This window comes from Numida meleagris, chromosome 2, assembly GCF_002078875.1.
Source record: "Numida meleagris isolate 19003 breed g44 Domestic line chromosome 2, NumMel1.0, whole genome shotgun sequence".
Lineage (NCBI taxonomy): Eukaryota > Metazoa > Chordata > Aves > Galliformes > Numididae > Numida > Numida meleagris.
The window spans coordinates 139,739,051-139,762,433 of record NC_034410.1 but is presented as its reverse complement, the minus strand read 5'-3'; the positions used below and the strand labels follow the sequence as shown (position 1 = coordinate 139,762,433).

The 23,383-nt window shown below is 36.0% G+C and overlaps 1 protein-coding gene across 5 annotated transcripts in view; it reads right to left on the bottom strand.

Moving 5' to 3' along the window:
* EFR3A (EFR3 homolog A) overlaps nt 1-23,383 on the bottom strand; it is a 68,387-nt gene that overhangs the window by 44,755 nt on the left and 249 nt on the right. For 3 of the 5 annotated variants that reach the window (XM_021386513.1, XM_021386515.1, XM_021386514.1), the window contains exons 2-5: nt 17,971-18,020; nt 4,468-4,539; nt 4,127-4,348; nt 391-467 (exon numbers count right to left, since the gene is read on the bottom strand). In XM_021386513.1, the coding sequence (XP_021242188.1) occupies nt 391-467; nt 4,127-4,217 (168 nt within the window). In that variant the 5' untranslated portion in view covers nt 4,218-4,348; nt 4,468-4,539; nt 17,971-18,020. Of the gene's footprint in view, nt 1-390; nt 468-4,126; nt 4,349-4,467; nt 4,540-12,459; nt 12,550-17,970; nt 18,021-23,383 lie in introns of all 5 variants that reach the window. The other 2 variants (XM_021386516.1, XM_021386517.1) reach the window with 2 other exon arrangements.

Here is a 23,383-nt window from a genome sequence, read left to right as displayed (position 1 = left end):
GAATAATCACTGGGCTTTAATACAACTCCAAGATTATTCAAATCAAGTATTCATAACTGCGAACATAACAGAACAAGTGTTCGTGGTTCTAAGCTGTTATGAAGTCAAATGCTACCTCTGTGGCAGAATATCAAGTTTAATTAAATCTCCATTTAGTTGAGGAAAACATACTGTTGTTTGTTCTTTTCACTATGCACTGCCCTGCTCCCATAAGGGAGTTAGGCAATAATTTGCAGAGGTTCCCCTCCAAATGAGTTTTCTACTAAACTCTGTTAAAGATATCAAACATTACAGCAGAATTTACTGTGAAACGTGAAAATAAGAATAATTGCTGAAGTGCTACTAAACAAGAATTTTCAATAACCCTTACAATTTTAAGTCATCACTCACTTTTGGATCTTCAGGAAATATGTTATCTACCAGACGCTTGTAACGAGGTCGTAAAGCAGCACAGCAACAGCACACTCCTGCAGAGAAACGTATCCAACACAATTTAGAACAAAATCTTAGGAACTCTGGTAATTTCACCTCAAGTGAGCAGAAGAATAAAATACATAGCAAACTCAGTTGCTTGCTACTTTTGGCACTTAAGCAAAATTAAAGTAATTGAAAAAGACTGGTTAGTCACATACGCAAAACTATTATAATGCGATACATGAGAAAATATGCAGACATTTTGAATATTGGAAATGTACCTGCCATCAAGCCATTCTTACAAATATGTGGAAAGATCAAGGAATTTCAAAACTTAGTAATACTTCCACTTGCTCCTTTATGTTCATTCTAAATTATCATTTCAAAACCTAACTGAATACACATTCTGTTTACCCCTCTAAGAAGTCAATGAAATCTTATTTGTATTTTAGAGGGAATCATATAAATTGATATAAAGTACAATCAACAAAACATTTCTACTTTCATTATTTCACTGTTTTCTCTGGCATCAGAAAAAAAGACAAGACACCTGGAGTGGCAAAACGTATTCTTCTGACCTCATTTCTACTCTACTACTGACAGAAACTTATTAAGTATGGGTTTCTCTCCCCCCCCCCCCCGCCCCAAGATTCAGGACTACTAGTTCCTTGGAATAACTCCAGTTTCTATCAAAAATGGTGCCTAAAGTGAAAAAAATTCAACACACATGCAAAAAAAGCTTCTAAATATTTGTCCCATTCTTTTTTCAATGAAGGTTTATTCCCAAGGAATGTAAGCGTTACAGCAAATTGGATTTTAAATGATTCAGTAGAAACATCAGAGTAATTTACCGGTCAGCTCTCAGACCAACATTAAAGCAGCTCAGATGCACAAAAACCACCGAGCTGAAACAATTCCAATAATATACTGATTAATAATACACCAAGTTTGCATGAAGATCATGCAGAGTCTTTCATATCGCAGTGCCTACAGCATTCAGAGGTATCTTAAAAATGTCTTACAAAAAGGTAGCCACTTACGCACTCAAAAATTATAAAACTATTTGCTAAAAATAGTAAAATCTAAAAAAAGTTAATCACATTCAACTCAAAACAGGAAAAGAATTAAGGTTTTCTTGAGAATAACGTTGGTGTTTACAATTAATCTCCAAACTTATTAGGCTGCCAAGAACTGTTACACAAGCATCCCAGGACTTGCATTTCTTTCCTTAAGAAATCATAGCTGTTTTGTACCATATTTATGAAAACATCCATGAAGTTCAGGACTAAGCCTTCCTCTGCTGTACTGTTTCACTACGAGGCTCTTCCTGAATAGACATTTACCCTCTGTTCAAACTGCTTTATGACGCTATCATTTCTTAGACAAAAGCCTGAATTCTACTCGGAGACTAAATTTCATTATGCAATTTACCATTTGGAAATGATTAAAAAAAAAGATAGATGTTTGCTTTCGAAATCAGACTTTGACTATAAGTCCTCTACGCTGGTCTTTTAACACAAATCATGAATTGGAGCCTAATATAATCAGTAACATGAGCACAAACTTAGGGCCCCAAAAACCTATAAAAACAAAACACACTCAAGCAATAAACAACTGCAGTACTGAGGATTTCTTTATGAAGCACTACTTTGATACTACTGTCAAGTTCTTTGAGTGACTATTTCTCTTGACATCCTCTTCTCAGAGGTCTATCAATACAAAACTCTACATTTATTCAAAAGACGTAGGCATTAAGCAACTAAAATCAAAGCTATTTCATATGCCACTGGAAAACCTAGATAGATATTCGTGAAACAGGAGGTTAAAAACCTACTTGTGTTACAACAAATACGGTTGTATAATTTTATTCTATCAAGATCAGTGTTTTGCAACACTGTAAAATCAAGTAAAACCATAATAAGGTAGGAGTACCTATTAAGTGTCTAGTATTTGACAAAGGACTGAAATTCAAGTAAACAATCAAAACCCACCAAAATAAGACCTAACTTTGGTGTAAGTTTCTTTAATTAGATATGCAGCTCAGCACCTGACTCAACACTCTTTGTAATAGTGCTTTTATGCTTAGTTTTCTGCTTCACAGAAGGTAAATTTCCCAGGTAAACAATGTACTTGACTATTATTAAAGCAAAATATTAATACAATAGCAGTAATACAGTATGTTTCTACAGCTATCTAAAGTATAGTAATAACAGAAGATATCATAAAATATTACATCTAAGATAGAGGTAATTAAAAATACTCTTAGAATTTGTTTCTCCCTCTTCAAACGACCAGATAAGAAAATTATTGCAACAAACTAAGCCTGTAAGCAGTATTTTAGAGCTATCGTAGCCACATAAATTGAGCATAAAGCCCAGATACAGTGTTTCAATAGAGAAGGGTGAGCTATCAGATAACACCACACAAGCCCATTCTCACAGCCTAACCAGATGGTTTCAGTTAAATGAAACCCAAGAGTGTTCTAATACTGATCTTCAAATGAATGGTATACAGTGAATTTTGAGATAAAGCCTACAAAAAAGTGTATTGCATCAGATTTGAGAAACCTACCCTTCTTGGATTTTCAATAGTATCTTTACATTGCTACCTACTTAAATACAGTACAGTTTGCCAGAAAAAACAACACATCAAAGCATTCACTACCATCATTAAAATTCATTCATTTTATTTTTTTACTTTAAATTACATTTAAATAATTTTCTAAATTCAACAGAGCGTTCAAGTATTAGAAAGCTAGAGATTATCTATCAAAGTTTTCAGCCTTAGAGGGTTTTTTGACTGAAGAAATTTGAACAGAACACTACTAGAAAACTAAAGCTCTCCAAAGAAGGCAAGAAAAAGAAACAAAAAGAAAACACAAAACAAATAACCAAAACAATTAATAGTCATGAGACAGGTTTTGCTGGAAAATTGTTTATCATTGCTTACTGTTTTAGTACAACCAGTAAAGATTAATTTAAACACATGAAATAGGTATTTAAAAAAATCACAGGAAAAAAAAAATTACAAGATACCACAGAATAATCATGTCTTAACAATATATATTAACAGTATGCTGAACTTAAATAAATAAATAAAAACGTGAAACATTTCACTACCTAAGCCAGGAAAGAATGCTTTACTAGATGCGGAGAAGCCACTGAAAATCGATTCTTTATTTCTTCAGTATCCATTTAACCAAGATAAACTCGATCCAAGCAAAACAGATTCACTTCTCTAAGTAAGCTGTTCTGCAGCTCCGCAGAATGCAGTCACTAAGCTGGGTAAAATGGACATGTCTCAGCTTGAGCAGGTTTGTGATCCTAACTGCTATGATAATTTCATTTTGGAGCCAGGCATAATTTGCATTTAATGATCACCCATCTTTATGTCATTTAAGACAAGTAAATATGAAAGTTAACATCAGATCTATAGAGAAGCTTACACTGTTATAAGATAGCCAGCGTGAAAGTTTTAAACAGTACACAAACACATGCACACACACATATTTAAACTCAAGCAACAATGGGATTTTTTGAGTTAAAAAATGCATGTTCTCTACTGCTCAAAGAATCCCATAACCTCCATTTCATATGTTAAAGCTGCACATATTTACCAACTGCAAGGATACTGCTTTTTACACGCATTTATTCTACACAATGCCAATAGTAAGAAACAGTCCACTTAATCATAAAATGATAATTTCACCTACCCAAACACATACATGGTCTCGGTTCAAAAGCAGAGTTATAATCATAGGCTTTTTCTTGCTCAACAGTTGGAACTTGAACATACTGCCTCATCCTGGGTATGATTTCACTCCCCGGTACTCTGTCCTTGTTCAGAAAGTTGCTCTCTCACGCTAGCATAGAAGCAGTTACTTCACGAGAGGGCTCTGCGATACTGTAAGCTTATCTGATTAGTTCTGTGGCATCTACATAAAGCCAAGAAACACGTGAAAAACTTCAGTATCAAATTCTGTTAACAAAGCCAAGCATAAGAAAAGAGGGGGAAAAAAAAAGGTATATTGTCAATATGGGATTCATGGCTCACCAAATAAAATTGAATAAAGCCAGTTTCACGACCTCAGCTTCCCTGGAAGATGCAGTTTGCTTACTTCTGTGACTACAGGGAAAAACATCAGCGTATTTACAAAAGAAACTTGGTTGCCACAACCAAATTTATCACTGAAGGCTGATTTTGGCAAAACACACTTCGCTTATCATGGTGAAAAATGGCCAGAAAAAAAAATATATATATTTAAGACAGACTGCTAACTATAAAGGCCTTTTAAACAGAAAGGTTTAACTTTAAATGTAAAGTGGTTCTTTGATTTTAAGTAAGTTGATAAAATTAACATTCTCTCTAGTAAGACTTGAAAATGTAAGCAAGGACTATAGAATTTTAATCCTTAACATCCTTGCTCACAAAGAGTATTGTACATCAAGAAGAAATTCCATTTTGAGTTAAGCAATTTTGAATTTACTTTCCAGCTTCTCCATTATTTTCAATCAGTTCATTGTTGTATTTTCTGCTTTATATCCACTTGGATAAAACAAATGCAGGTTTTTCATACCGATATTTATAAACAACCTGAAAGTTATAAGGTATTGTTTTTAATAAATTTACAACTAACAATTTCCAGTAAATAATAATTTGATTACAGTTCCAAGCTGGGATATGGTCATTCTGATACTCATTCTCTCACTTAAAATATTCCTATTCTATCAGGAAGTCTAATTAACATTACAGTTTGTACCTATGTATGAATGTGTACTTTGCTACAAGAATGTGTACCTTCCTGTCAAGAAGGAAACTGAGCACTATTAAAATAACATTTGGATGCTCAATCTACTAAAATACAAGTGTGTAAAAACGGAGAGCTTTATTTTTATATACTAAACTTCCAGTTATTTTCTTATATTCGAGATGATAAATGTACATAAAAATAAATTTGCTTCAGCTGTCCAGAGGAAAGTGCATAAACTAACACCGGCTGCTACAGGAGCTCAACCTGGTTAGCTGTCAACTGTTAGCATCAGTCGATCTAATTCAGAGCTGAAACTATTTTCAAGGGCATTCTCCTTCTGGTATTAAAAACAGATCAAATACTTCAGAAGTGGGAAATTATTCTGGCCCTGTAAGGAAGTTAATTAGAAATATTCTTCAACCTTCTATAAAAAGAACAAATGCTCTAAGGACGTGCTAATCAGCCAGTGCAGTGTCCCACTCGTGCTCCAGGGAAGAACAGAGGACTCATCGTGTAAATCACCTCTTCTTCTCCACTTCTTACTCCAGCACCGTTTGCCTTCTACACAGCTGGTCCCTAGCCTCTCTCCACTAAGAAGCTGCAAAGAAAACATCCAGCACACAGATCCAATTTCCGTCTCAAGAATGCAATAGTCATCTTGACGTCAACTTCTCACCCCCACGACAGCAAAATCTCAAGACAACAGCAGAAGTGAAGAATTCCATCCAAAACTTAGGTTTGGCCACTGTACATTTATTTTTAATATTTTCATGCTTAATTAATTTGAAACAAAACAAAAAAAAAAGATTTTCTCCATGGAATATGTTTTTACAGTGAAATTGTACAGCTAATTCTGGTTTTATATGACTTCAAGACCAGTGCTTTTATACTGGGATCAACATGGAAAGATGTACAGTAAAAGCATGCAAAAATAATCTATTAGCCTTCCATAAAAACAAGAGATGACAATGCACATCAAACACCTAGTAAGAAACAGATAAAAAAAAAAATCTAGTTAAATAAAGCTTACCACTAAGCTTCTTCAACGAAGCATTCTTTTCAGAACCATTAGCAATTAAAACAAATCCCCAGAGAAGATATTATCTTTGGGATGGTGCCTTTTAAAGACTTCTAATCCATTAAAAGAAAGTTTTCCATTACAGCAAGTTCTCTGGTTACATTCTTTTTCACAAGTTCCACAGCCTACAGTGTTTCCATACTGTCTCTTCTTTCTCCCACCTTTGTTGTTTTCACATGGGAACTTTGTTTTACTTGCTCATTTCTGTTCTCTTCAACACCGCCTCCTCTTTTCCTACTCTAAGATACCACGAGAGCTCTCTATTTTTAAAACATTATTATTATCTAAAATTAATCTAGTTCCAGTGAGAGAAGCTCTATGACTTATTATGCATTTTGCTTCTTGTCCTTACTTGTATTTCTATTGACAATAACAAGGTCATTTATTTCTTATCACTAAAACAATAAAAAAAACCCGAAATTTTATTACTCCCACTCCAGGAAAGACATCTGGAAATACACATCTGCATAAATCTCCTTGACTCCTTCCTATTGTAGCTAATACTGATAATATGGTTGATAATATTTCCGTCAAGAACAATTTTCATTCCAGCTTTCAGAGTTCGTGATCAGGAAATTAGTTTTGGCTGATAATACCTCTCCTTTTTCCTCCTTTTATGAGTTTGTCATGATACTCCTATTTATAAAAAAAAAAATATGGATTTTATAGCAGCATTTCATAAATGAGAACAAAATAGGGACACAGGCAAAATATTGGAGTAAAGGAGAAGGGGAAGGAAAAGGGGGCTCACAAAACTTTGTGCAGCCTCTGAACCACATGAACATGCATTTTTTCTCCCTCCAGACAAGCAGTAGTACAGCATAGAGCAGATTCATCATAACCACTGACAAAATACCTGCTGCACTTAAGGACCACATCCATTAGCACACTGAGCCAGCAGGATACCCTAAATTTGATGGTAGTATACCTACTGTTTAATTCAGAATAAATAAAAAAGTAAAGAAGGATTGACATCACCATAGCAGCCTCCTCCTGCTCTCACTAAACAACCCTCACCAACTCTGCTCTGTCTCTCCCTTTCCAAATGCCTGGCTCCTCCAGAGATCCACAGCTGTAGGAGAACAGTGTCTCTCAGCAGAGTGCCGACCCCGGCAGAGAAGTTCACAGTATCAAATGGACTGTCCTGTTGAGTTTGGCTTCACCCTCACTCTAACTTATTTTCTCTAACTCAGCTGAGCAATGAGCAGAAAACTGCATCCTTGTATTACACTCCTCTGTGGGATCCACTGAAGAGGGGCTACAACATTTACACCCCACTAGCACCACCCAGTTCCCACATTGCTGGGACTGGGGAGTAACATCTAACCCAGAAGAGCATTTTGCAGGAGATGGCACTGTGCCTGAAACAGTGGAAGGACGCTATAGCAGCCTTGGTTAACAGGCTGAAAGATAACAGGACAAGCAGCAACATGGCAAGCTGACAGCAGCAAGTCCCTGAAATGTGCAGGGGCAAAACTATTCCAAGAAGGCTACTGTTTTCCTCTGGTAAACTTCCAGTAACACTTCAGGACAGCCATGGTCAGTGAACTACAGGTGAAAATATTTATCCGTATACTTGGCTAAATAACAAGCATTGATGACTGATACCTAAGCTGAGACTAAAAAGCCCTGCCAAGATGCTCAAGCTGGTCACACCTTTTCTTCCTAGTCCCAGCTCCAGGTAGCCAAACAGCCAGCCAACAGGAATATTCCCCACATCACTCTCCTCAATCCTTTCCCCACTCCCACTTCTACTTTCAAGTTCTAAATTTTTCATTCTTCTCTACCCATTGCCTGTCCTCAAAGATTACTGGACACAGAGCTCATCCTCTGCAAGGAATGAACTTTTTTTTTTTTTTTGAACACTTGCTGATCCCTTCTGTTTTGCTACAGAAAGGAAGAAGAGGGTATCAGCAGGAAGCTGGTACAAGAGCGTGGGTCTGGATATAATCTTTAAAAGGCAAAGCAGATTAAAGTTCAGCTCTCTGCAGGCTCAGAAGCATTGTACAGGACAGATTCTGTGACTGAAAGAGCTCAGCTATGAATGCCTGTGCAGAGCACTAGGACATGGTATGCTGATCGCTCACAGTGATGGGACAAGCAGTGATACAATAGATTATACAAGCTTCCATCACCAATTTTGGTAATGGTACCATTTAAGTCGCAGATTTACGGCTGTATCAAATGAATATTACCTGGTGTCTCTTTCAACACAAATGAGCCCTCAAACACCGTGAGCAGATCAGGCTTTCAGCAGATACCTTGAATCCACAGCCAGAGTTATGGAAGAAACTTCAATTACTCCCAATGTGAGAAAGTTGCTGAAATATTTGTAGATGTACCTTGCTGGTCAACTGAAATCCATATTGTATAATAATATAGCCTCTTCTGGTTTTCAACTCTGGTTTCCCTCTTACTTGAAGAGCTAACTTCTGTGTGGTTATCAATACTAAACATGAGACCCTGAAGGATGGCACTGGTTAAGTTTCATCATCACTTGTCCTACCAAAGACAAGCTCACTTCAAACCAGTTAGTAACTGGTCAGCAAGTAGCCAGGTTGCAAGACCTATCAGGACAATAACCACCTGAAGCTTCATGCATTAAAAAACCTGAATGGAAAGAAGCATGAAGAAGTGTCATGATTACTGCTAGTTTATTATTTTCTCCTTAGGACAACACATCTACATGAGTGCAAGCTCATTTTCTTGGCCTAAACCAAAGGGTTGAACTGCAGCTGCAGAGGCAAAAACTCTGAGTATTATGTCACTGATCATCTTTCTTCTCAGATACTCAAAGGAATTGTCACATCTTTACCATAGCTATGCTACAAGTTCAGTATACAGGCCGGGAAGATTAAATTCTCCACTCCTCCCTAGCAGTGCCTTGCAGAAAGTTGTCCAAAAGCACAGTTCTGAAGATCTGGAGTAGGTACCTCACTGTCACTTGAATTGCTTGAATAAAAAAAAAAAAACAAAAAAAAAACCATGATTCACTATGGGTGAATCATGTTTAAGAGTCCTGATGATACGGAGCAAAGGTTCACAATTTTCCACTTGGAAGCTTCAAAGTTTATACTTCATGTAGGTGTAGCTCAGGGAACTAGAATTTAACTGGTACAGAGTAAATCACTTAGCTGTACAGAAGACAAGCAAGAATACATCCTCCCTTCTAAGAAAGCACTCCAAATATCAATATAAAGAGCTTCAAAAGCAAGATTTACTCTCATTTAAGTACATTCAGCTGTAGAATTCAGTATATATACAGAAATTTCACGGACACTTCCTCATTAAAATACACTTTGCATACAAGTTTTTAAATAATAGTTTACAAAAATTAGATATTTTCTCTCACTGTACATAGAAAACATAGAAAGCAGCATAAGAACAGATGAGAATTCTTCTGTGAGTCTAAAACTACACCATGGTACCTACATTGAGAAAACTCAATGCAGCAATCCTTCTGAGGCACACAGATAGGGCCCAAAATGAGCTAAAATATCTGTTCCTGTTAAGCAGCACAATGTCTAAATTGCATTGAGTTTACCAAAACATCAAATGCTAAACAAAATACTGCAATGCTACTTGGAAAATAGTCACAGAAGACATACAAGACTAAGTACAAACTCTTGGCTCAGTCGAATCAATTTTCAATAAGTACTCTGCTTGTGTCTATTTCTACCCATTCAATCTTCTCAGGAAGCATTAATAAAATGTGATACTCCTATTCAGACACATGAATGTATATACAGAATGCTAAAATTATTTGGGGCTAGAAAATTTTTAAAATATCTCTATATATTATTAAGAATAGGTCTCCAGACTTGCCTGTACATTACAATGTACACAAGTTCTTCCCTGAAGACAGTCTGATGATAGTTCACCCTCACAAAAGAGCAAGTTTGTGCCAAAACAAGCAAACAGAAACTCATGCAACAACTTTTCAATATTAACAGTTGTTAATACATACATGAAGGATAGAAGTTACATCAAAGAAAACCTTCTGGTTTAACCTGAATTATTAACAATCACAAGGATATTTTATCTTCTCCATTAGTTCTACAAAGTGTTCCAACTTCAATACATATATTCCAGAATAACCAGAATAAATCGCAGCTGCTACTATGATTCTGAATGATTTTCTCTTCCTCAAAACAGCAGTAGAACATGCACCTTGAAGGCTCTGTCCAGAACTATGTACCCCAGCTAACAAAAAAGCAGCCTATCCCTTCTGTAATTTCTACTCAGCAATGGGGTACTTCAGGAATGTACATGTAACTGACAGCTCTTCTGCACGTCTTCAGTACCTAAAGGCTATATCTCCTTGCCACTACCACTCTGATCCCACCAAACTGTTTACTCCAGACAACAGCTTAATAATTACAGACAAAGAAGTAGATATATGTACACATACTGTTAACCATCCAGTCTCACATGTCTCAGTTTGCTGTAAAAACTAGACTTCCACCAAACAGAACAAAAAAAATGTTTTCCTCTTGAATTTGAAACAACTCTAGACAACTGCAAATAATTAAACTATATGAACGTGAGTTAGATTATTGCTCTTTTGGTATAGATTTTTATAAAGTTTTTAAACTTGATAAACTAATGGAAATCACAGTCTAAATCTTAAGACTTTTTCATTTTTTTCCTAGTACTTGGGTAAGCCTTTTCTGCTCCTTTTATAGTTAGGACAAGACACGTAGAAAAAAGGTCTGCAATTGATCTGACCCATCTGACTCGTTCCCATCTGCTTTGTCATTTTTGCAAAATGCTCAGAACTAAAACTGCTGGGAACTCTTACCCTGCAAACATGGAGATGGAAGTGCTCTTGTCTGCTAAATTAAATCTAATTATGGGGAAAAAAAAAATCACTAGACCTTTCACAACTCAAATACTTACAGTAATTATTACATTTAAAATAACTGACAGAGGAAGCTTTCCGCTCTGTGTTCAGAGGCAATGTTTCTCCTAATTTTTCTTCTTTCTACTTCTGGAACAATTTTATTTTCTTTTAAGCCATTGAATTTAAAAAGAATGCAAAAATGTATTTTGAAATCAAATCTTTATCTTTTATAAATATATGCAAAAATCCGCAATAATTGTGACGGAAGATTAACTTTTACCATCAAGTATTTAGTTTAGAAAAAGAATTCAGTATTTTATAGGAGCCAAAGTTCTTAAATGCCAAATAGGAGCACTTCAGTAATGCTCATTTCACATGCAGTTACTTGCACGTGTAAATTATCAAATGGTAGGCAGCTCAACCATCCAACCGTCCATGAAACGTTCTTCCTAAGAATTAAGAGCAGGCACGTCAGACTACTCCAATATTCACTCTACACAAATACATATCTGAAGAAAAAAAGCAAGTATTTCATCAATAGATTTAACAACACTGCCTTTTATATCTTGTTTGTAGGCAATTTGAGAATTCCCTAATTTCAAGGTGTCTTGGTAGTCTTAAGATTCTTAAATGTAGTTTTGAAAGACAGTAGTTCTGTAACTGTTTTAGATTTTGAAATGTAAAAAATTATGACATGCGCCTACTGGAGAATCTCATACCGACCTCTACGGGGATACAAAAAGGTTTAAAATCTTTCAGCCAGCAATGATACTATTAAGAGTCATTGGTCATTTCCTTGAATTCGTCAGCTATGAAAAAATAAGATTTGCTAAGATAGTTCATAGGCACAAACTCAAAATACAGAGTTCAGCAGAACTTTGGTTGCTCAGCTAAGCACCTTCAAATACTAAAATTCAGAGCTCTTCACCTTTGGACATGATCATCAGCCAAAATCTACAGCTTACTAGATGAGGTAAAGTCTCATTCACCTACTTACCCCCAGCCTTCTACTCACTCCTGTCTAACTGCTGTACAAATTAATCTTGAATGATGTCATTTTCTAGATATGAAATAGCATTCCTTGAAAGCCAAGATTTATGTACACACTTAACTTCAGTCTTCAGGAATTCGTTAGGTATCTGATTTTCTCAAAGCCACTAGGGATCCTTGTGACAGCAGAGACAGGAAAAATAGCTCACATGCCATGTAAAGGGCAGGCCAAAACATTTTTAGAAGCAGTTTACCCTGGTCTTTCCACAGATGCATGCATTTAATCACATACTGGTAAGCTTAAACCCTCCCCAAATCAATTTTTCTTTGTCATGCATAAAAAAATAGGACACTTGCATGCATAAACAGCATGAGACTTCTTACCCTTTCGTCCCATGATTGAGAAATCAATAGAAAACAATGCTGCTCATGAAGGTTAATTGAGTCATAGAAAAACCACTTGCAAAGCAATTTCTGTAAATAATAATGATAGCAATATTTTAATAAACCTGAAAAAACCCTATTATGCTACATTTAAACATTCAGTACGCATAGTTTAAAAACACATGATGACTTAGATCTGCACAGAATCAAGTTCATCTCTAACGGGTTTGTTTAGCAGTAATATGCCCAGACTGCATACAGAACTGACAACTGAAGCAATATACTTTCTAGCTTTCGACAAGCAATGTGTTAAACAAAACCCACTCATCTCTTGGCAATATTGAAGAACGTTCTAAACTAACGGAATGCAATAAAGGGAGAAACGATGTTACTAGATATTATTTGCAATGTGTTAGCACAAATGATTTTCTACAGAACATACAATTCTCCTATCCAAAGAGGACAAACGATGATCCATACATTGAGAGAATTAACAGTCAACAGAAACCAACAAAATGAATATTTGCTCAAAATTAAGAGATCTTAAAGAAACCCACAGAGATTCAATATAAAAATGTGAATGCAGCCACCCCAACAGCACACAAAGTCACTTACGATATCGTAAGTGAATAAAAACAGAGATACAAAGTACATTTTTTTAGCTGTAAGTTGCCAGATTTTTCTTTCTTAAAGAAAAGATACATTGAGATGAGTTTTATTTTCAGTGGAGGAAAGACAGCCATCTAAAAATCAGATAAAAAAAATCTGTATCGAAATGTTTACATATTGAAAACATTTATTGCGTACTATGTAAAGAATTAATTATATACTTTGTGACAATTATAATTAATTTGCAGCTATTATAATACCGATTATAATATTAATTATATTATAACATTAATATTGTAGTAGTTACATTCTAAAATAGTTATTTTCTTTACAGGTTTCAGACTAACAAACTGCAAAGGACGCCCAAATCACAACGTTTCCTTAGCATCAGTTTTTCAGGTTCCTGTGTTTACCAGTTCAAAGACAGCATTAATTCCAGTGACAAATACTACAGGGCTGCTTCATCCTCTGTGCTACTGGAATGAAGTCACAGCTAATGATTAGAGGTAAATTGAGCCCAGCACAGCTCACAGTGCAGCTCACCCCCTCCCCATGCTACAAAAGCAGCCGCTCTTCCCTGCGGAGTGGTCCCAGGCATGCATCCATTGCTCAGCAACTGCCAAGCCATTGGTGTGCTATTAACACCGCACTGACTGAAAGGAGGGCATGGGGAGGGCATGTGCAGTGCTGACTCAAGTGAGGGCATTTATTGTATGCATTTTGATACACTGGCTAAACACAGGGCTCTGAACAGCAAAGAATACGCAGTCATGCTTTCCATTTTGGTAAAGGAATTTGAAAACAGAATCACAGAATTGCAGGGATTGGAAGGGACCTCAAGAGATCGAGTCATAGAACCACAGAACAACAGACTCCTCAGAGTTGGAAGGAACCCTTAAAGGCCATCTGGTCCAGCACCACCGCAACAAACAGAGACACCTACAGCTAGAGCAGGGTGCTCAGAGCCCTGTCCAGCCTCACCTTGAATGTCTCCAGAGATGGGACAGACTGTTATGAGCGCAGGATGCAGGTTCTTGTTCAGCACTGGAGAAAACGCAAAGCTAACTGTGATGACCATGTTGAAAAATAGTGTTTTGTAGCTGAGAATTTGCTCTATCAAGCAGTGTTACTATGCTCTTTGTATCTGTTGTCATTTCCATGGAAATAAAGAGGAGGCATTACTTTTGGAACTACCTATGTATATAAGCCCCAAGACAATTTCTGTTCACTAAATGCAGCCCAGACAAGCCAAAAGGTTGGATGCCCATGTTTTAGAGAGTTATAATGTATCTATTTTAACACTATTCTATGTAGTAAACAATACTGCCAGAAACAAATAGAATCTCTACTGTATACAAAATGAATTAAAGCAATGATAAAAAAAAAAATCATTTCATTACATGGAAGGTCCTATTTGAGATTTTGAAGAAATCACACACGAGAAACATGGAAAGACTGAAGAAAGTTATTACTTAGAACTATGATGTAATTTTTTGCTCTAAAAGCAAAAAAAAAACAAAAACAACAAAAAAAAAAAACCAACCCAATGCATTATCCTGTGAAATATTTATACAGACAGAACTAGGAATACATCTCCAACACATGAGGGTATTTTAGAACTTTACTTCATAGAGAAATAAATCTTCCCTTCTCATTAGCCATCTTGTTAATACAGAATAAACCTAGAATTGACAAAGAGAACTAAATTTTCCTAAGTCACGGTGGAAAGAAACTCAAAATAAAAACAGTTAATGTCTCTTAAAATGACTTAAGAAGATTAACATGAGTCAAGAATTTACTCATATTTTAAGTATTCAAGTATATTTAAAAATAGAATTTCCATCTTCTTTTCAATAAAGGTTATAAGGCAACTTAACCCAAGGTAGCAAGATTAAAAAAAAAAAAGATAATAACTCCATTAAATTGTTGCATTTTATGCTTCTGTACTGGTGACTTCCTTAGTCTCTGCAACACATGTCAACTACACACTAGTTATCCCTACAAAGATAAGAGTAAAAAGCCATCAGGCATTCTGACAGTTGAGGAAACAAAATTTTACACAGCTTAAGGAGAAGCCATCAAGACGCTCAAGATAGTCTGAGTATTCTGAAGTTACCAAAACAATGACTTCACTGTAACCAGGAACAGGCCAAATTGTAGAAGGTTTTCCTCATAACTGATACATGCAACTCTAAAATCAACTCATCTCTTTCTAAATGGCAAATAGTATAGGGGACGTTTGTATTAATACACTTCGCAGTAGTATTAACACAACAGAAGAACAGGAAGAAGTTACATCCTTATTTTTACCTGTTTGCTCTGAATTTGCATGTCAGTCAAGCAGTCACAGTGATCTGCTAATCACCAGATATAATGTATGTATAACAGACATTATTAACAAAACCTTGAGATTTAAGGATATAATTTAAGTATGTTAAAGAAACTGAGACTAAGTTCTTTAAAAGAAAATGTAGAATTCACATAGATAGCTACCACATACACCTTCCTATACTATGCAGGCTTTCTCACCTGCACCACACATCATTTTCCCACTCCAAGAAAGTTTATTCTAGCATGAAATCTGACTTTCAGTTAGCTATTTAATTGAAGTCAGGGAATATACCCAGTAAGTAGGTTAGCAGTTTCTGGAAAAAAAAAAAAAAAACACACCTCATTAACTAGCAAACTGTTGTTTCAAGCATCTGATTAAGCGTGAACGTTTGGAACATAATGCCCCAAACCACAAGTCTTAATCAAATGTTTTCACAGAAGATTTAGCTACACTTTTTTCCTTAACAGAAGCACTCACATCCTTCCATTTCAAATGCAGCCAAAAACACCAAAACCAGCTTTGTTCTATACCATGTTAAATGAAATCATCTGCACATATTATTGAACAGGGAAATTGAGGTCACACATTTGATGACTAAAAACCTATTTTATTCAGATAGCCTTGGCAGAAGGTAGTAAGCTATTTATATTCCATTTTTAAACAAAAGCACTAATTAACATTTTAATCCAAGCTAAATCAGTTAATAGAATTGCTGTGGTTCAAATCAACTTGCTCTTACTGTATTACAATATCAGTGAGAAATCATATTTACTTCCTCATATTTCACAACTTGCATTTCAACTTCTGATGAAGGCAACATGTTCGTAGCATTAATGCCCATGCTATTTGCAGAAGAGGATATAAAGTTATAGCTACAAAAATACAGGGAAAAGAAACACTTTGGCAATTTTCTATCACTGTTCCAGCAATTTCATTACACTACAGCACTACAACCTACGTGTCAATATGAATGCCATGCCATTGCTAGTCACAGCAAGCACTTTTACTTCCAAAGATTAACAGTTAATATTGGGGGAAACAAAATTTATAATAACTTCAGAATGACTTTCTCAAGTATCTCTAGGAAAAGTTAAAGAAATCCCCCCAAAGATTTAATACTGTCCTGGAGACCAATACCTTGGCTTTTTCTGACTTTCCTTACCACCACTTCCACACCTGCACACTCCTTAACTACCGCACTGAATAAAAGGGTAAAAAATTATACATTACAAGGCACCAATATAGACTCATGCAAACAAGCAGAACAATACTGGTTATGATTATCTGAAAATTCAATTTCAAAGTTAACACTCTACAGTAGCAACCTAGGTTACCTCAGTATTCTCTGGAAAGAAATTTGTGGAACCTATTAAGAATCATAAATTAGCAGACAAAATCTTCCCTTCCACATATAGAAAGTCGAAGTCTTGAATGCTGCACATTGGTAAAAGGTACGTCTATCAACAAAATAATGCTTGCTTCCAGTAGAATCTAATTTCTCTTCATTGCCACAATGTTGGCAAGGAAAATATTGTACTGTTATTTCATAAGAACTATAATACACATGAATATTACAGTAACTTCTCCTTACTAATTCATTCAAAAAATAGTCTAATATATTAAACAGAAACAACTGGCTGTGTAGTTCTGAACACCTCACTACAGAAAAATTGCATTCGGTTGTTTTGATCTCATTCAGGTTCTATCTGCCTCTGCAGTTATCAATGTGCATCAGGGTAAATAATTTTAATAATGACCATGGTGTAGAAAAAAACCTTTTGATTTACCGGCTTAATTGTTAAAGCAAATAAAACTATCCAAAACAGCAAAACATCTTCCCAGCAAAAATTAATACCATGACAGAAGCCTTAATAGTATCAAAACTACAATTAAAAGGCAGCAGCAGTTCATGATATTGCCAAAGTTAGAGCACAGTACAGTCTGAATAAACATATTTGCCACTATTTTGTTACATGAACTCACACATACACAGAGGCATAATTTCAACTATTTACCACAAAATCAAATAACTCAAAATACTTTACTGTAAAGTATTTTACATGACAGTGATTCAATCAGCACCACATATCAAAATATTACCACACTTACAGATCAGACATTCACAGACATGACCATGGATCACTAAAATTATTTTAAAATATTTTTAAATAACTACTAATCACAGCTTATAATAAATATAAGGTCACCTCAAAAAAAAGTCCTCAAATATTTCCCTATGAAATGAAACCCTTGTTAAACTCATTACAAGCATATAATTAAAGTGCACTGAATATATTTTCAATCATTAAACTCCATGTTAAACTGTGAACATCTCACTGAAAAAGAAAAAACAAAATCCATATTAGCTTCCCTTGAAAATATATGCTGAGATCTACAGACACTGCAAAATATCAAGATTTTAAATATCTTAAAAGTAATGGCAAGTATCATCATTTGTTGACACCCCTCCACTTTACATTTTGTTATTATTTTTAGTCCCCAAAGAAAATATACATATCCATAAACACCTCTAAGTATTATCTTGAAGTATTTAAGGCAACAATACTTACTAGCAGGCATTGTTAATCAGTATTCTGTCTTCAATTTTGTGAGGCATAAGCTATAGAAAAAACAAAAATGTAATTTGAAACAATAATTTTGGACAATTTACATCCAAATATACATAGAAACTTATCAAGAATGAGACAAGTAACATTCTTTAGCTCCAACACCACAGAGACTGTTACCACAGAAACCCAGATATCTCAGATATCTAGGTACCCAGATAACTCAGATCAGAATAATAAGTTTTCCTATTCTTGAAGTTTAATCACCCCGTTCTTACATTTGCTGTCTGATTAAATGTTTTATTTGTGTTTATTGAGACAACCTTCCTCATTGCCCCTGTTTATTCTTACAAGGTATTTCCACTTCAAATGTAAGTCACAGCACAGGGGATGTGAAAGGTTTCTGTTCTACACAGAGAAAAATGATGCTAAAATCCACGTGGAACTTTCTGTAACATTTTCCTCTCAGTATTAATAAAATAGATTCTAGATGAGAGAGCAAACAATCCGAAACAGAAGATGCTTAATACATTTTTGATGCAACTGGATATTTTCATGCCGTTAACTCAAAGTTAAAACAACCTACTTTAGGGTTAAATGTAACCTCACCTACTGTTTAAATATTAAAGCGCAAATTATTTGACATTTTTCTGTATTAAACCAGCATATGTGGATTTTAAGTGCAATGAGCCCTGCAAATACACCTCTTCACAAATAAAAAAAGATCTCAGATAAACACTATGTTGCTGTTTTCAAAAATAAGACATTAAATGAAAAAAAACAATATTCAACTAATGATAGTTTATACATAGATATACATATATATACACACAAAAGATTATTTTTCCAAGCGCCAACAATGTGAGAACGAACATTTTATTTGGGCAGAAGTATGTTCAAATGACATTAAAGCAATGTTCACAGTTGCTAAAAATAAATTTCTCTCTCATTGTATATGTACTTCAATCAAGGGTTCCAATTTGCTGAGAGGAACCCATGATTAAAAACAGTGCTTCAAAGTAACTTATTTAAAATATTCTATCCTATTAGCAGGCTGGATGTCCCTCTCCAAGGACAGTCAGAAGTAACATAATTTGATAAGAGGAAATATGTGCTGTAGACTGTGATGTTCAGCAGAAACATGAAAAAGGGAAGTTTCTAAGTGAATGTAGTTCAGAATTTAGTTGAGAGATTACAGAAGACAGATTTACTGACATACTAGTACAGCACGAAAATGCAGAGTCTGATGAAAGGTTCCTCAGAGTCAAGTGACATAACATTCTGCAGACCATCATTAGTGATGAGGAATTCAATATACTTAGCTAGAACATTATCACAGTTATTGCTAAGAAAGCCAATCAACTTTAGAAGATATTAATGCCCAAATTATTTGACAGCTGTTGAAACGTGGGGTTTTTTTTGTTTTTTTTTAAGGCAGTTGTTCAAACAGAACATTTTTTATTCCATTTTAAAATAGTTCACTGGATTTTTCATTACTTTATGATCTGTAACAGGACCAAAAATTCAACAAGGAGCTATGACAACTTCTACATGCAGAACAGAGCCCACAGTTTCCTCTCTGCAGTGATGAATCACAGGCTGATTAGGCCTAGGGCAAAGTTTTGCCCACAGATGCTGGTATCTCTTGAAATAAACACAATAGAACAGCCCTAACTGAAATAAGAAGTTTCTCACAATGAGCCTACTTTGCTGTTTGCCATCAGAATATATTCTAAGCATTAAGAGAAGGGGGGAAAAAAGTGCAGTATTTGCTGAACAAGAACTCTACATCTAAAAAAAAAAAAAAAAAAAGGTAAAGCAAACTATGATAAGGCAGTCAGAATTTAGTTTAGGAGCGATATCTGGTTTTCTGCCAAGGACTAGAAGTTGTTTTCTTTTCCTAAGATAATAGTAAACCTAAACACAATTATAATTGAAGCACAATGTTTCTGAATCTATATTAAAAAGCAGATCAATGCTTGTGTGACAGGTAATGGTAATTTTTCTTAACTAAAACTTTCAGTTTAGTTTGTAACCTTTTTGAAACAACTTGGCAAGGACGAGGAAACCCACTGTTTTACCAACTTCCAGCAGCACTAACATAGGAATAAAAACACACTTTGTTCTATTTATTGTTCCTGATCACCTTCTCCTGAACGTACGTATCTTTTGTCTTTACTTCAAATAACCTAGGATCCAAAATTAAAGGATAGTTTTGAAGTTGAAACTATTTCTTATTATCCCAAGATTCCATAAACGGCAGTGAAAGCCAAAACAAAAGAAAAGACATCTTCTCCCTGTTCAACTTTAAAAGAAAAAAAAAATCTCTGTAGACCTCTAGAATGGAAAGATTTCATGGCCCATATTCCACTACATCAGATTATCACAGTAATTTAAGAGTACATGACTCTATCCAGTGAGGAAAAAGAATATCCTAAGCTTTCTACCAAATCTGATTTCATAAGGATTGTCTTAAAAAAAAATTAAGATTATATGCACAAGTGCTGGATGATGGAAAAAAAACAAAAAAAAACGTATTAACAGCCATATTATTTTCTCGGTCCAATATAATCAGATCTATATTTCCAAAAATGTATATATATATCCTTGAGCTTCAGCTGAAGAAATTAGATATTTAGGGTTTTATATTTTCTTTCCATAACTACATCATTATGTAACTCCATTATGTAACACTATAAATAATTAACTTGATTTGAGTGTTCAAAATGAGACTGTAAACTGGGCACCCATCCATTCCTGCAAATTAAGACAAAGGAGTGCACAGGTTTAAGCATCTCTCGCAGTCAGATGACCTAGAGTGGTGCGGGGGCACGAGCTGAAAATACGAAAATGCACTATGCATTAAGTTCTGACATCACTTGTTTCCCCATTCATATTTTCTACCTGAAAAAATTGATCAAAACAGTTAGTTTTGTCGATAGGCAAATAGTCAATGAGGTGCAAGATTAACAAGTCACATGCTCACTCTTAAATATCAACACTTAAGCTCCAATTACAATTTCCAGAACTCAAAAAATGCAACTTAAAATGGATCCTTCCCCCCCTTTCTTTAAGATTTGTTTAAACCAATATCCATATCAGTGACAAAATTAAAAGCATCACTCCTATGCCTCTGTTCCAAGTAAAGAACACATTATTTGATTTTACATAAAAAGAAAAAAAAAACTAGATGTTTAAAAATTACACAGTGATTTTACAAGTATCACTTTGTTACAGAATTAGGCTAGGTAATTAAAAATCACTGATATCAACAGAAGCTGCCTTTAACCCATACTTTTGACAGCTTATATCTCATAATTAGAAGAGCAGTTCCCTTTCATAATAGCTGAAGATCAAATGATCAGTCTCATTACTATTCCAATGCCTCCTTCCACTTACATTTCATATGAAAATTCTCTATTCTTTTCTCCTACATAAGTTTGCTTCAGAAGTAGACAGAAGATAATGTTCATCACTAACTGCCCACACTTCCTCAAGATGACGCCAGACTTAAAGTAATTATCTTCAAATAAATATTAAACAGAAACTATATAACTATTTGTTTTTAGTTTTTTTCTTGAATCAGAAATTAAAACATCCTAGCAAGACTAAAAAAAAGTACTGGAAGTGTTATTAAAAATCTTGCACAAAACTTGTGTGTGAGTCTCTTCATATATTAAGAGCATTTACATACTGACTCCTCTGGCAAGATGCCTTGAATACTGAAGTTACTCAAGAAAATATTTCAAATTACTTTGCGTATATTACAAAGGTTTCAGGAAGCAGGCTACACATACCTTGCCAAAGCCTTGGCCATTCTTCTGGTTTTATCTCACCTACTCAATTCGCAGAGCAAACAAATGATGTAGCTTTACAAACATAACATGGACTAGCTAACTTGATTTTGATATGGGAGTTTTCCACACATTCACCAGCAGAGCACAGAGGTACCATAATCCGCTTTGGGTTTTTTTCATTCTTAGTATCTCAGCTCAAAGTACTATGGGATACCTCCCTAACTGTATTAAGCTTAAAGGAAGAAATGGTAATATAATTAGTTCTCGGTAACAGGATTTGTGAACCTGCACCTCAATTATCTTAAGCACGGCTCCATGCAGCACACTTACTGGCAAGCGTCGCAGTCTGGTAAATTCACCCGGTAATGACTGTCCACAAAAGGGTACATCATCTGCCAGGCAGGGCTGGCAGAAGAACACACAGCAGCACCAAAGCATATAAGAACTTTAAAGTAAAGCATGAAGCTATTTAAGAACGCTCACTGTTTAGTCCTATTGGACAGTCTCATTGTGTTCAATTAATGTTTATCACAGAATCTTAGAAAGGTTCGGGTTGGAAGGGACTTTAAAGCCCACCCAGTTCCACCACCTGCTGTGGGCAGGGTTGCCACCCACCAGATCAGGCTGCCGAGGGCCCCATCCAACCTGGCCTTGAATGCCTCCAGGGATGGGGCATCCACATTGAGATACCACTGTGTTAAAGGCCATTTCATAGATTCACACAATATCTGAGTTGGAAGAGACCTTTAAAGGTCATTTAGTCCAACTTCCCTGCAATTAACAGGGACAGCTACAGCTAGATCAAGCTGCTCAGAGTCCCATCCAGCCTCACCTTGAACGTCTTCAGTGACAAGGCATTCACCACACCTCCGGGCAACCTGTTCCACAACAGACCCTACCATAGAGTCTGTCCCCTTCTTTCTTATAACTCCCCTTTAGATACTGAAAGGCAACTGTCTGGTGTCCCCAGAGTGTTCTCTTCTCCAGACTGAGAAGCCCCAGCTCTCAGCCTGTTCTCAGAGGGGAGGTGGTTCCCAACAGATCCACGTCTCTCCTGTGCAGAGGACTCCACACATCCGCTGTTACCAACCTTCCTGAACTGCTCAGCGGGTGGGAAGTCTATCCAGATCAGAAAGCCAGGCAGCTGGGATCCCTCCCTATGGAAGGGGGCATTGACAAAGTAATTGCAAAAAACAGAAAATCCCTCCCTGCCTGGATACAACTCCTGTCAGCTGCAAAGGAAAAGTATCTCTACAAAGAAGGCATGACATGTTAGCCAGGAAAACGGACCACCATGGAGAGAGGCACACAATGTCTATGGAGAAGGCCACCAAGGAAACAACTCAAACCCACAGTCTTCCTCCGCTGCTAGCAAACTGATAAGGGGGACGTTCATCACAGGTAAGACAAAGCTCGGCACTGTTAACCAGGCTCTGACTTAGGGCAGTCCCAGGAAGGCCTCTTGCCCTCGAGCACCATGCAGACAGCACTCAGGGAAAGCGTCCTCCTGGGGCCCTCCAGGGACAGCAGCACAACGCGCTGAGAGGCCGTGCCACTGCTCTTCGCTCACCTTCCTTTCTCTTCCTTTTCCCTTTCTCTTCCCCCTTCCCTAGCCCCTC